Below are 15,491 nucleotides of genomic sequence, written 5' to 3' on the forward strand. Positions count from 1 at the left end.
TGTACAGTTTGTGGCAAAGTTTAACTATAACCAATCGTAATTAGGAACACGTAAGCCTACATGGTTTCAGGCCCGGAATAACAAAAATTGGGACAAAAATCGGAGTTTCTTTGTACGTGATGAAGTCAACCGACCAGATGTTGGTGTGCACCATAGAAGAATAGAAAATGAGAAGTGTCGGTGAAACTCTAGGGAACGCATTTGGCTGCAGATGTTGTAAAAACTATAGTTAGCTAATGGTAATGTAATCAGTCATCGAATCAATGGTTAGGGTCAACTCTGGACAGAATTGCTGATAACATTTGTCGGAAAAATATAAATTATAAGTTTTATCAGATGTAAGTAAAGAAAAACCGTTTTGCTTTTGAAAAGGTAAACAAGAAAGTCAAATAGTTGACTTTCACAAACGATTCACCTCGGAGTGTGTTTGGCGAATGGTTCATAAAACTATGCGTGCGTTAAAATCATACATTCACATTGCTATCTGCACAGTTATTCACTTACTGGATCCCTGACACTTGGTAGCTGTGTGGCATATCAAACGATTATTCTTATTGTTATGTTATTTATCAGTTGTACACGACTAAAGTTGTTTTCCATCGGCTATGATGATGATAGACTGGAAGAATGGATCGTGTATGGGTCTCCGCCAACTGCAAACCCCATGTTGCGGGAGACCAACACACGACCAAATGATGACGATTGATCAGTCAACTGTCAATCAACTCTGAGACCACACAGTTATACAGAGAAACCGTTTTCATGCTAATGCGAACGATAAGGCAGGTCTGTGTTGTGTATAGGTTAGAAAACAATGTACAAAATCGGAACATCTTTATATGACAATCATGGTTTATTTATTTAGATTAAAAGATTCATGGAACACTGTCCATGCAATCGCTTTGTTGAGGAGGAAGACATATAGAGAGATTTGAACTAAAATTACACAACTCGTTGTAAACAAATACAATCATGACAAAATGTAAACATTCAAGAATTTTAACAAAGCAAAACAAATATCTATAAAGGTAAAATAATGCTGGTAAAAGTTTTAGTACGAGGTTACAAGTTGGCAAAAATAAATTGCAAGGATAATGAAAGTTTCTAAGTCAAGTTTTAGATTTTATTGGCAGCGATTATATATGTATATATATATATAATATATATATATATATATATATATATATATATATATATATATATATATATATATATATATATATATATATATATATATATATATAATGCATATAACTTACATAAGAAATCACGATTTACAAATGTGAATGTTTATTTGGCTGGATATGTTCATAATATTTATATGTGTACAAATATATATATATAGGGAAATGAACGTTTCGATCTTAATGTTGTTTGAGATTTGTAGAAGCAAAATGCCGAAAATATCGTGAGTATAATATTTATAAACTTGTTATGCAAGCAGTATATGCAGTGCCTTGAAGAGTATGTATGGAAAAGGTGCCTGTGCATCATGCGTTATCTGTTTGTCAGCGTGGCGGCAATCATTACACAGCGACTTCTGTCTCCATCCATGTTGCGCAGCCGCAGAACAAGAACATTGGATCAAAATATATACATCATTTTATGTAGAGGTTGTGCGGCATTTTCATGCTACTGTACTTTTTGGTAAGAATTACAGTCTTTCAACACTTTGCATTAATAACCAGATTTATGCATAATCAGAAAGACTAAAATATTTGAGTATCTGAAACTATTAGGTTAGCTTGAAGTTGATTTGGACAAACAATTTATACTGATATTAAATTGCCGTTTCCGGACAGGCGTTCAATATGTCTTCTTTATCTGTAAGATAGCTATCACATGTAGGTGTAATGCTCAGTCCTTCGGCAGATATTTTAACCTTAGCTCTGGGAATGTTCAAGGCACTGGATTTGACGTGGTCAATATCATCATCTTCGCTATCGACTGGCAAGTCATCTACTATGCTCCTGTCTGATTGGTGTTTCGCTCTATCCAAATAGTAATCTTCACAAAAATTTAAGTCAGATTCTGACCGTCCTGATACGTGCCTTTCTAGGGTACAGCGACCTCTCCTTGGAGCGACGTCTTCCTCAGCCGTGTCATCATGAATATTCATATTTTCCATCGTTTCTGTAGCACTGGCAGCGAAAACATCGAGGTCGTCGCCAGTTGAACTGACGTCATCCACATCGTCAAATTGCTCGGATTCGACATCATCGTCATTCGTACCACAACCTACAGTAGATATAATAGTGAAACATAGGTTATGAAATCCTAAAGGATAAAATGTACGGAGTATTTCACCACTTCCTTAATCGAGATGAGAGTTATTGCGATGAGAGTGCACATCATGAAGCTGGAGATGAAATCTTTAGAGGCAGTACAAAATTCAAAATATTTACACTACAAGTTAGGCATGAAAAGCTGTAGCATAAACCATCTCACCGCATCGTAAAGCGCACTTTTTTAATTGAAGACAATATTTTTATTATGGTGACGATTTGATTTGAATTACGTATCGTTCACTTGATCTGGTCACACAATTGTGGTTACGTACTTGATCCGATGTCAAAATTAATTTCCAGGCTAGATTCATCACTTTCTGCGCCGACACCAACACCTCGTGGTCCGTCAGGTAGCTTGAATTCCCTGCTGTGATGGATTTCGTCTGAGATTTGTTCAAGAAGTTTCAGTGAATTTGCATACTTCTTTTTGGCATTGATGACGGCTTTTTGTAGATCCACGACGTTCTGTTTCTGTTGTTGCAGTTTCAATGAACATTCTGCCCTCAGTTCAAAGTATGGCCTGCAAATAAATTGAAATTTATATGTAAATACCGTGGCGTACACTTTACCAATGATTTTCACATAGAAATCTCAACGATATTTCGTCTCTGTATCTGACAACTCAGTACAAATTAAGTTTACAAAAATTTCAACGTTAAACCTCAGGCTTATGGTAGTTGTCTGATGTTAAACCTTGCTGACACAGGCGTGTCGAGGTATTTCTATGATATCACATATGTGTTCTGATGTTGCCCAGTCGGTTGAACTTCCATAGGGACTGGAGATGAAATGAAATTGCTCTCACAGTTCGAACCTGTCATAATGTTCCGATAGTCATACTGAATTTCCCATCGTACGACGTAAATTTTACAAGAAATACACTTCACTAGCTGTTTTTGAATCTTGAACACAGATACTTGACATTACCTGCATCTAAAACACATAACTTACTTGGACTTAGATATTGTCCTTTTCAGTTTCTTCGAAAGTAGATTGACCTTGTCACACGCTTCGGAGAACTTTTCCGACTTTAGCCTATGTTCTATCTCACTCCTAGATTTCTCTCTCTCTGCTTCCATTACCTGATTGAGAAATAAATTGCGTGCAAAAATGTCAAAACGTTGCTTCTGAGACGACAGGGATTATGGATCCATAGTTTTACTGTTTAAGACTGCAGTGCAGCGGAGGAAGGCAGTTTGACTTTTGTTTGTTTTTGATTTCTTCGCAGCTAACCTGTCCAAGAAGTGGTGCTTGAAATCCACATATAATCATTGAATTACCTTGGTTGTAGCATGGTTCAGCATCTCCTGCCATGCAGTATCAAAACATTTCTCTGCATCACTGAGAAGTCGTTCTTCGGCAAGCTGAATCGTTTCCTTGGCGGCTTTATGTACTCCAACAGCTTGCTGAAACTTCCGTGCTGCTTGCTGAGCTTCAATTTGTGCCTGGAAAATGGACCACAGTTTGACACTTTGAGAGGATGATTCGAGTCTGACTTCTGGCCGAGAAATTATCATTGACGGTCATCAACCAGTACCAAAAGTTAAGCTTCAACAAGTTTGTGATGTCTAACAAAATGTTTAATAATAAAATAACTCGAAACGATGACAGCTTTGTCAAAACTTCATTTTTTTTCTGATTTCGGTGATAGGATTTAGACATCTTAATTGTTAACAACAAATTTAGAGTATGATACAATATGCGGCCAGAGGCCAACCCCTCTATAGAGGTAGCTATTGTACGTTACCAGACAGTCAGGCATGGAAGGGTAACTCCGAGATTGCCAGTGAATATTTGGAAAACATTGAGCAGACACCAATCGGCAATATCATATTATGTATGATAATTTACCAAACTTTCAATTTATTCAGTGTTCCGGATGTCGGAATAATTCACAGCTCGTGCGAAGTAACTTGATGTTATTTTGCTTGTTTCATAAATTTCATCACAAAGCGGAAGTATAAAATCTTTAGACCGGTTCGAGAAAAATGCATATGTGGGCATTTTGAGTTATAAGCCCAGATAATAGAACCTTGTACAGGATATCGAAGATATGGAATGCAAAAATGGTTTGAAATGACAGTTATTTACCGATTACACGGTTTATTAGGCATAATTAGTTATTTCATCGCCATTTCATAGGGAAACTAGTACAATGGACTTACTTTACAGTCAATCATATCACATGCTTGGCAGTTTCAACAATATATGTATTTGTACTATGCAAATTCCTTACCATCAGCAGTTATTACGGGTTTGACTGTATTGAGTCAGGTATAACTTTAGACTTGCAAACAAACAAATGCGGAATAGAACTGCTGACATCGACAGCTATCGACAAAATGTCACTTGGGAATTCACTTATCGACCCAATCGTATCTAACAAGTTACAACATGGTTTTGTCGTCATGAATTTGACTCGATGTAACACAGATCACTCTATTTACAAAGATTACATATTAATTGAATTTTATGAGATGAAACATAAAAGGAGGAAGTTCTAAGCGGAAGTAGGAATTTGAGCCAAGGAAGGACTGCAAACGACACGCATATTAATATGTGTGAGCAACTATTGCAATATTCATAAATAAAGTAATGACGTGGTATGTTGCACCCATTCTCTCGACAAAAAAACCCTCTATTTTCATTGCACATTTTAGTACTCACTGTCATATTGATAGTGACGTTCAGTCAAGTTGTAAAATGAGAAGAATACTACTTGCACACTGTTTGAAATGCCACACTACAGATACTATTATGTTGACATGAGTGGAGACAGCAGACGAAAGCTGCAGCGGACAAAAGGGTACATGACGATGGCCAAGTTTAAATCTTACCTCACTGGCTTCTTTCACAGCTTCATAATAAGGTCTCGCTTTTCGCACAGTTCTTTTATTTTTCTGAGCAAAAAGATTGAGCTTCTGCGTGAATGTCGACGAAGTTTGTCGAAATTGCGCCCTGGCCTCCTGAAAAGTTGAAGGATGAATCAAGGTCAAGTGAGTTTATATATCACGGTGACGGTTAAGGCCATGATCGTCAAACGGAGACAAATATTTGCAATATAAAGCTGTAGAACTCTTGTCCAAGTTAATTTTCAAAACTTGAGAGAGGCGGAGAATTGAGATGGTCACGGTAACCCATGTAGGATGGTGCAGTTGATTCGCCCTTGTCGTTCTGAAAACTATTTTTCGGCATTTATTCGATCTTTTTATCTCACAACGAGATCGTCCTCATGTTACAGTGTACAGGTAAAATGTTCATTACAGTAATATCGCCTTGGCAGCATGGGCAATGCAATATGATAACAAACTAAGTTGAGAGACTAGATCATACAATGGAAAATCCCACAAACATATTTAGGTCGTTAGGTGGGTATGTGGGTACATATATGAACTAAGTCATAACGTACGGTCAGGGGATGCACCTAAGCTACCCGTATCAGTCACCATGGTACGGTCAAACAACTTATCTACAGCGGTATTGACTGAGATATCGTGTCTACATTTGGAACGTGATGAATACAAATACTGAGGCAAAGAAACGATTGTGTCTTGATACAAAGACGGACTTTGGATTGTGCACGGGACTATCTGAACTTGCTCAGTACTGGACTCAACTGGACTTCAGTTGATAAATGAGTCTGGGCCTTGAAATAGGAAAAATATTATCTAAAATCGACGATAAGTACTATATTGTCTCAAGATGTGCACGTAATATTACTTGTGCCATCAAATTACGGTATAGTTTTATCCACAGTCACAAGGATTTTCAGGTATAGTTCCATGGCAGGACTCCGGCGTAACCTATAACCTACAGCCCTGCATGCAGAGCTAGTCTATCATCATCAATTATAACCATCACTTGCTATATCAGCAGAACTTAGGCGTAAAACGGACTGCCACCCAAAGCTAAATTTATGACTAAATAGTTTGATGATATACTTACATCGAGTTCATTTTCAAGTTTGTTAATTTCGTCTGTGGAGGCGTTTAGTTGATCCAATTCAGCCTATATGGCAAAGAACATAAATGCATCATACTATATGACATAGAAAAAATCGCCAGGGAAACCAAAGGATGACTTACTACGCGTTTATGAATTGCTTGTTATTTGATATCCACATGTGAACCAAAAAATGACAGAATTGTCGCATTACCAATGAACTCACTGTCCACTTGGACATCTGGAAAGATTGTTTCTGAAATACCAATACAGTATACTGTCCCATCATAGCCCAATTAATACACTTATACGCTCTGTAATGTAAAACATCTCATAATAACACCTGTAAACGTTTTTATCAGGACACGATTACTGTGCGGGGTAGGTATCCATCACAGAGCATGCGTAACGTACGTTTACAGCAATGTTATGCGCCACAAAACTCAAATAACCATCGTAAATGTAGCAACTATTTCAAATGTTGGTGGTGAAATCTTTGAATGGTAAACGGTGTCACCGCCTAACACCTATCTGGGTCAACACACTCAACAACAATCCTGCACTGAGTGGCGAGTAGATATGCTGCTGTAATTGTGACGTAATTAATTTGCTATTAATAAACTGCAAAACGTTCATGCGATTCTTTTTTACCAAAATGAAGAAACATAATGGTTCGAGCGTTCGATGAAGCACATTTATCATAACCGAATCGTTCAACCGGACATGACGTACAGCATATACTGAACAAATTCCAATTCGACTTTTTCGACTGTGTGACCCAGATATTTGTAATCGGTCAAAGTGTGCAAGGACAGCGTTCGTTATCGTTTCAACCGTTATGTCAACGGCGTAGGAAGTATCTCAATCACAGTGAAGAGATACTAGCTAGATGACCTGTGATATTCAAGTCTTTCTATGATATGCACATCTGTCATAACCACTTATCGCATTTTTCCCTTTTCCCTTTTCTACAACACCTCCCAGAAATTACAACGTCAATTAGAAACAGATTCACATATAAGTATCATGATTCAATTCATATACATGTAACATATTCATTATCTGTGACTAAACCAGAGCTTTGCTTTCGTCCAGTTCCACACACCATATATATTCAAACACCGTACCATGGTACCTTCTGGTCAGTGCCTGGGTGACCATTACATGGCTTTACACCGACTCATTCGTGACGGCTTTTCTCCATTCAGGTACAAACTATTGTTGTCTTTGTTGTTGTCGGACAAAAGTAAGAGTGAGATGACTCACAACGCAAAGCAAAACGAGACATATTGTTCATTAAAGAACAGTGAGAGACACGGCCATTTGCCATTACCATTACCATACCAGTAGAACAAGCGGATCATCATAATATTATTTCACTGAGATACGCCTAAACGGTGACTCACTCTGTGCACTACGCTGCACTGATGTTGCATGGAATCTAGAGGAGGTGGTTTAAAACTGCAGTAATTCAGTTCTGTATGCGAACTTTAAAATACAACGGAAACCAGTTGTATAAGTACCGGTATACGTCAATTCAAAAAGTTCAAGTTCGGTCGCTGCCAATGGTATTTGGTAACCTTGCATAGAATCAGTGAACGTTAAGTCAAAAGGAATATTTACAGAAACAATACGGAAAAATAAGTCTGCAACTGGGTGAGAGTAAATGTTAGACAGTATACTGGCCTATCTCGATGATATATGCATATGTAAATAGATAAAGCTTTAGTGGCCGAGATTGAAGTTAAACGATACCGAAGTGTCTTATCTCGGACTTTGGTCTTTTACATGTTTTAAAGAGAACAATTTCAAAGAGAACGCTTTAAAGAGAGACAATTGGGTTTTGACTTTGAGCTATTGAGGGTTAAGAGAAACTACGTCAAGAACATACATTTTGTTTATCCCGTGTCGACTGTATTGAACACTTTAAGTTATCAAGTGACATCACACTGTTTACAACGAAGGCAAATGCCTAGGGGCGGATCCCTGGCTTGTAACCGAGTACTGCAGTGACTTTAGTTACACTGGCAACTTTACATCCACGAAACTATCGTCACGGTAAAAACAACTTTTAGTAAGTGAAATAAAACTTACTTTTATCCTTGGATCAAGGTTGTCTTCGGTTTCTCCATTAGGGAGAGTGTTGTCCATGTCTGTCATTGGGAAGTTAACAAGGCCCAACGATATCCTCCGCCAACGGTATCCGTGTTACTGACTGCGTGGTACCAACTAGCTGGCTATAAATGCGACTGGTCGTTCAGTTTGGGTCAAAGGCCATGACTATGCTAATCATGTAATGGTCTCCCTAAGCGCGTGCCGAATATATTGTTCCTCGTCAACAAGGAAACAGGAAAAGCGTCATTGCTATGTTTTGTTCGATAAACACACGTAGCTGCACTATTGAAATATGTGATTGTAACATACAAGACAAAGCAAGTGACGCATAGCTAATAATTAATTTAAAATCACCTCAATTTTTTTATCGTAATAAACTCTGAGAATAAAGTTAATTTGATATTTGTAGAGAGAGAAAGATATTCCTCGCAAGCCAGTATATAGTTGTTGACATTGTGTAGGATCAAAGAAACCCGAACATATAGATTTCAAGAATGATTAAAGTTTCTAACCATCGATTTTTATGATTTTCGAATATATCCGGAATCAAATGTAGTCGGGTCTCATTGATTAATTTCCTTGCCAATGGGAAACATGTTCATATACTCATCAAAAGTTGGTATCCTCTAAATGTTCGATTTGAACCAAGAGTACAGCTATCTCATAACTTTAGATGATTAATGATGGGCAGCATTTTTAGTTCGGATATCAATGAAAAAAACAATACCAACGTTTCGAGTGTGAATAGCTAATGTATTTCAGGGAAGTAAATGTGTGTGGTATAGTCTTATGTGACCATGCATGCATGCTTGCTAAATAGGCCATAATTTACAGCTTAATTGTCGTTGCAGTTGTTGACAACACACTTAACACGCTTTTATGTAAAAAACAAACGCTTGGCTGTTGAAAAACATGACACACTTTTGTTACAGCCAACCATAATTTTGGCCATTGTCCCTTTGGACAGTTATGGCCAATGAAATTGTAGGACGATAACTTCTTATCCACTCATGCCAAGGACGTTTTTAACAACTGTTAAAATGCTTTGGGAGCCAGGTTATAGTTCACAGTTTAGGTAATCTGGTTAACATCAGATGTGAAAGTGGTATAACGTTTCAACATTTGCGTGACTACTCATTATCAGCTAATTAGAGCAGCAACGAACAAACAGAGGTGGAAACGATGGTATATCTACATCTGACATTATCTATCAGACGGGAGTTCAGGTATTTTTAACAGAGAGCATTGCTGTAAATATCTCTGTGCTGGTTCAGTCAATTATCTTTGTAGTTCATTTGATTATCATGGTAACCAGAGATCATCCAGTCTCAAATTTTTAATGTAACTTATTTAAGGTAATATGCGCCTCGAAAGTGAAAGACTTAAACTTTTGCTCAAACTTTCCGTGAGAAATCTTTCAATCATTGTCTTTCAAAATCAAGAATAAAAATCGGGGTCAATTTGCAAATCTTGGTACTAGAGAAATAAGTAACCCAAGATTTACCGATATTTGAAATTCAAAATGGCCGCCATCTCTGTGTTAACTCTATGGTAAAAAGATGAATTTTCAAATTTCGAAAAACTAAGGGACTGGACACAAATTACAGGGGGGGGTGGGCCGGTGTTTTTTTGGGTGGGTCGCCATTTTTCGCGCAAGCATTTTTGAAGGGTCATAAAATTTGTGCAAGCCTATGGGGGAGGGTCACCTTTTTTCATGCATCAAAGCTGAAATTGCATGTGCACGTTATGGAATACTGAAAAAAGAAAAAATACCTCCTGGCACTTTCATTTTCTGCCATTACCATTTTCGGCGCGCCCTTCGGGCGCAAATTTCAGGTATAATAAACAATGTATTGATGATCCAAGCAGCCACATTGATTTAAGTTGTCATGATTTCTACTTATTCAACACTATTGTGCACAACTGTCCCCTATAATAACTCTTTCAATAACAATTTGGGAGATTACTTATTTGACATCATTCTCCCATTGACAATACATTGGGTATAGGTCGGTGTCAAACGTTCATGTCGCTGTATGTACATTTTTTAATTTTTTGAGGACATTGACAGAATACAAACTGTTCAGAATAGTGCATAGTGTCATCAATAACAACTGGAAGCTTCAGGTCGAACAACTTTTGAATAACAATTTAGGATCAGATAACCTATGAGTTATTTGTAGTTTCCTCATAGCCTACAATGTATAGTGAATCAACATTTTGGTGAAATTCCAAAATCAAATTTCTTGCACAACCATTGACTTGAAACCACTCTAGTCTAACCATGAATATTAATACTAATAATTAGGTGTACATAAATGCACAGGTTTACCAAGTTTGTATTGGAAAAAAATTATTCATAGTTTCATCATAGACTGCCATGTATAGTGAATGGACATTTCAGTGAAATTCCAAAATCAAATTTCTTGCACACCCATTGACTTGAAACTACTCTAGTCTGATCATGAACATTAATACCAATAATCAAGTGTACATAAATGCACAGATTTTCCTATTTTTTTATTGGAAAAAATTATTCATAGTTTCATCATAGACTGCCATGTATAGTGAATCGACATTTAAGTGATATGACAAAATCAAATTTCTTGCACAACCATTGACTTGAAACCACTCTAGTCTATCATGAACATTAGTACCAATAATTCAGTGTACATAAATGCACAGATTTACCTATTTTTGTATTGGAAAAAAATTATTCATAGAGTTTCACCATAGACTGCCATGTATAGTGAATCAACATTTCGGTGAAATTCCAAAATCAAATTTCTTTCACACACATGGACTTGTAACCACTCTAGTCTAATCAAGAACATAAATATCAATAATCAAGCATACATAATACACAGATTTACCAAGTTTTGTATTTAAAAAAATTATTCATAGCTTCTTCATAGACTACAATGTATAATGGATCCACATTTCATGCGAAATTCCAAAAACAAAGTTATTGTACACAGATGCACGTGTTACCACCCTCTTCTAATCAAGCACAATTATGTCAATTATTCAGGGTCATATATACACAAATAGTGCATATTTTTAATTCTGAAAATTTTTTTTTACAGATTTTGTCATAGACTCCCATGTATAGTGGATCAACATTTTATGCGAAATTCCAAAAACAAAGTTATTGTACACAGATGCACATTTTACCACCCTCTTCTAATCAAGCACAATTATGTCAATTATTCAGGGTCCATATATGCACAAATAGTGCAAATTTTTAATTCTGAAAATTATTTGACAGTGTTGTCATAGACTCCCATGTATAGTTTTGTCATAGACTCCCATGTATAGTGGATCAACATTTTGACAGAAATTCCAAAATCAAATATCTTGTTCACATGTGCACTTGTAAACAACCCATGCTAATCAAGTATATCTATATCAGTTATTAAACATCTGTATATGAACAGATATAGCTAGTTTTATACTGGAAAATACACGATCGTAGTTTTCTTATAGTCGACTACATGTATAGTGAATCAACATTATCGATAAAATCTAAAATTACATTTTTGTACAGGCATGCACTTTTTACCTGCCACTTCAAGCAAAGTACATTTACATGAATTATCACACACACATATGATTTGATATTTCTTGGACAACGCGTTATATCGGCCACATTTTGCCTTCCTTTCGGGAGGGCGACTTAAAAAGTATAAGCAAGTCAGAAGGGGGTCTTTAACACATTGCGGGTTTTTTGGGGGTATTGAGTAACAGGGAGGGTCACTTATTTTCATGCACGGATAAGGGGAGGGTCACTAATTTTTGTGCATGAACTTTGAAGGGTCACTATTTTTTACGCAGCGGTTTTTCGAAAAACACCGGCCCCCCCCCCTGTAATTTATGTCCAGTCCCTAAGCCGGTGAAATTTTTACTTACACGAAGAGCTTTAAAATGAACCCCACAAGTGGTATATCAGAAGAGAATTGTAAAAGTTTGAGAGTCCGAATATATGTCCCCGAGGTGCCTTCTACCTTAACAAAAAACCGGTACTTAGGACCAGCTCCTCATCACATTCTTCTTCCTACAGTTAAATGTTGCTGCGCCAGAAGAATTACAGTGATTTTTCCTGTTACTCAATGGACTAGCCCCCACTCAATCGCCCCTCTGGTCTCCCGTTGACCTTGTGTTGCTTCCGTCCCCGTAGCAGGACAGTCGATCCGAGGTGTGGTTGACAATGTGAAATCTCCTTCATTTGGTTTTTCAATCTTGAACCCAGTAATGTGAAGGCGACAGTGGAAACGCCGTGTGCTTGTTTTATTGTTTATCATTGTGCCAAGACGAAATTACTTTCATTTTATCATATCGAGACAGTATTCGCAAAACGTGAGCTAAATGCTATAAGAGTAGTTTTGTGTCTGAACTTCCAAATGCCTACAACACAATGTAGGATTACTAAAAAAAATACTGCCTTGCGTCATTTGAACAGGTTTTCGTCGTAAAGTCCTGTGCATGTGCATTGGTAATGCCATTCATTCATTCATTCATTCATTCATTCATTCATTCATTCATTCATTCATTCATTCATTCATTCATTCTTAATTACTTTATTTCAAGATTAGTTTCCATCATGTTGACATCAGCCAAGTATCTGTACGGAATGCATACTTCTACAAAACCCAGGACTCACTTCCATCAGAACCCAAAATATTCTGAGAATAAGGATGAAACATTGGTTACCCCATCCGGAGTCAAGAGTTCAGGGCAAGAACATGAACTTACCTACACAATGAATGTTAATATGAATGATCTCATTGGCGGAGGTGATAAAAACTGATCATTTTCCCCGAAAGGAAAGTTCAGTAGCAGACTAGTTATTAGCTACCCCACAGGGATTTGCGAACAGTTTGTCCGTTCGACGTCATGGACAGAATATCGAGTTTGGGAAACAACCTGTCACTGACGACGTCGATATGCCTTTGTTTAGAAAAAAGTTTAGATCTGTTAATTTAAACTTTTCTCACATTTATTGCTCGGTATTAAAGATTACTTGTATTAGAGATAGATTATTTGCCACAAAGAAAAAAAAACACCATGCATTTGCATTTCATCTGGTAAACAGACGTTTTTAACTTCTACAAGCTCTCTATGGGATGTGCTATATGGATACAGTAGTATTCAATGATGTTAAAATGTAAATGTAACAAAATTACGACAGCTATAGGAGGTAAGGTTTATACTTGACAACGGATACTTTCAATACGCCGTAAGAATAGCTCTCTAGGCGTCCTATAATTGTCAGACAGACTGTCCAAGGTGATTTTTGATTGCTTTTCGACAAAAAATCACTCCTCACTGGCACATACACTGATAATCAACCTGAAACTGTGTGAAGTGAGGCCAATCGCGTAGTAAGGAGATAGACGTTAAATTCATAATCTTCCGTTCAATTGAGATCATTCCAATTCAATACTATTTCCCAATTAAGTTTTACATTTTTAGTCAAAAACGGCACCAAAGGGTACGTTACGTTGTGTTATATGTTTGTTTTTTTGTTTGTTAGTTTATTTGTTTGATGTTATGGCTAGCAGGAAACACCGCCACCATTTGCACCTCAACTACAGATCGACTTGCCCATTCAACAGAGCACATCTGTCCCTTACATCTGAACTTTGCGAACAGTTATATCAAAAAATAATATATGGAATACTACTACTTGCATTGCTAATTACAATCGGGTTGAAGGTCTTTACAGGGTAATGAAATATGCTGAAAAAATCACCAACCTCTCGTTTATTAAGGACATGTGAAGAAGTGAAGCGTTGTTTCTTCATAAGCCTAGTGGAAAATACTACAGAAAAATAAGTAAAGAGGGCATAATCATTATTTCACGGCACGCTTTTAAATTTTGGTGTTTTTGTCCCCCTTTTCTATCTAGCATTTGTGATTTGAACTGCGATCTGTCGCCACAAATATGACGATCATTGATACACCCATTCTTCACTGACTGACTCTTTTAGGAGGTGTTATATTTGTCAACTTACGGGTTACAAAGTAAAAAGTTTGCTGGCTACCTAAACTTTATAGGTATTTTAATTTCCTCAAGATTTGCACGTTTTCTTGAAGGCCATTTCATATCGAAGTAACAGGGCGATTCCTTGAATTTTCCAAGTTCATTTGCTACTACCAAATATTCGAAGTATTCCAATGACGTGTATTATGGAATGTCTTTGTGACCATGGAATCTGTTTACATTTCATAAATGTTTCGCTTTATAAACTTACAACCATGGAGTTTTCGATACTAATTGACATCAAAGCTCTCTTTAAAAATATTACCGACACATAAATTTCCTTTCAGCTGAAAAAACATACAATTTTTTTGCAAAGGGAAAATGGTGAAGTAAAGACCGTATGTTATTTGTTGGAAATAGAATGTGTGCTACCCCGTAGTATAATCTGTGTGCTACTCCATGATCCATTGTATAATGTATGTGTTACCCAATAGTACAATATGTGTGCAAGCCCATTGTGTAGGTTGTCAAGAGTTAAAGTTTTGTTGGCAAACTCGGCAATATGCGTACCAAATGAGATACTGTGCATTGTTATCTGATCATCGATTTATTTACTGAACAATAACCGATCTCTTACAAACATTGCACACGGTGTAGAACAAGTGACATTTTCAGAAAAAATAGGTGTAATGATCGAATAAGGACACAATACATGTTTTATAAATTTATTCTGTGAAGGTACAATATTCACCAGTACAGGAACGTTATCAAGGACAGACGAGGAAGAGTTCCGTCGAAGACAGCTTAATTCTACCATGGAAGTAGCTATCTAAAGAATTCTATGTAATCGTAGGCTCATTGTTTATATTGTTCGAGTTCTTTACATTGTTCATAAATGGATGCTTACGTACTTTATGTGGTTCTATGCTTGAATTGCCTTCGTTAAGAGAAGTTACGCAATATGTTTTGTCTCTGTCGTGGCTGATTATTATTCATATAGTCACACTCACTGGGTAGAAGGACTGTGATATAATCAGGCTACTACCAGAGAAACTCTGGAAACTCCTACTCCTTCATATCCTATGGCAGACTTACGTAACCAAACACAAGAAGTGCGTCGGGTGATAGCCACGCATTGGTCATTTCCTTCAAAGCAATACCAA

General features: G+C 37.0%; 1 protein-coding gene across 1 annotated transcript; it reads right to left on the bottom strand.

The window, feature by feature from the left end:
• Positions 1 to 1,237: 1,237 nt before the first annotated feature.
• Positions 1,238 to 8,491, bottom strand: LOC139139784 (SH3 domain-binding protein 5-like). Its single transcript, XM_070708693.1, has 7 exons — positions 8,325 to 8,491; positions 6,234 to 6,296; positions 5,126 to 5,254; positions 3,569 to 3,733; positions 3,240 to 3,370; positions 2,561 to 2,808; positions 1,238 to 2,238 (listed from the first exon to the last, which is right to left on the bottom strand). Exons 1-7 carry the CDS (start codon positions 8,388 to 8,390, stop codon positions 1,781 to 1,783), a joined length of 1,260 nt encoding a protein of 419 aa, XP_070564794.1. The 5' UTR covers positions 8,391 to 8,491; the 3' UTR covers positions 1,238 to 1,780.
• Between the last annotated feature and the right edge of the window lie 7,000 nt (positions 8,492 to 15,491).

This window comes from Ptychodera flava, chromosome 9 (assembly GCF_041260155.1).
Source record: "Ptychodera flava strain L36383 chromosome 9, AS_Pfla_20210202, whole genome shotgun sequence".
NCBI lineage: Eukaryota > Metazoa > Hemichordata > Enteropneusta > Ptychoderidae > Ptychodera > Ptychodera flava.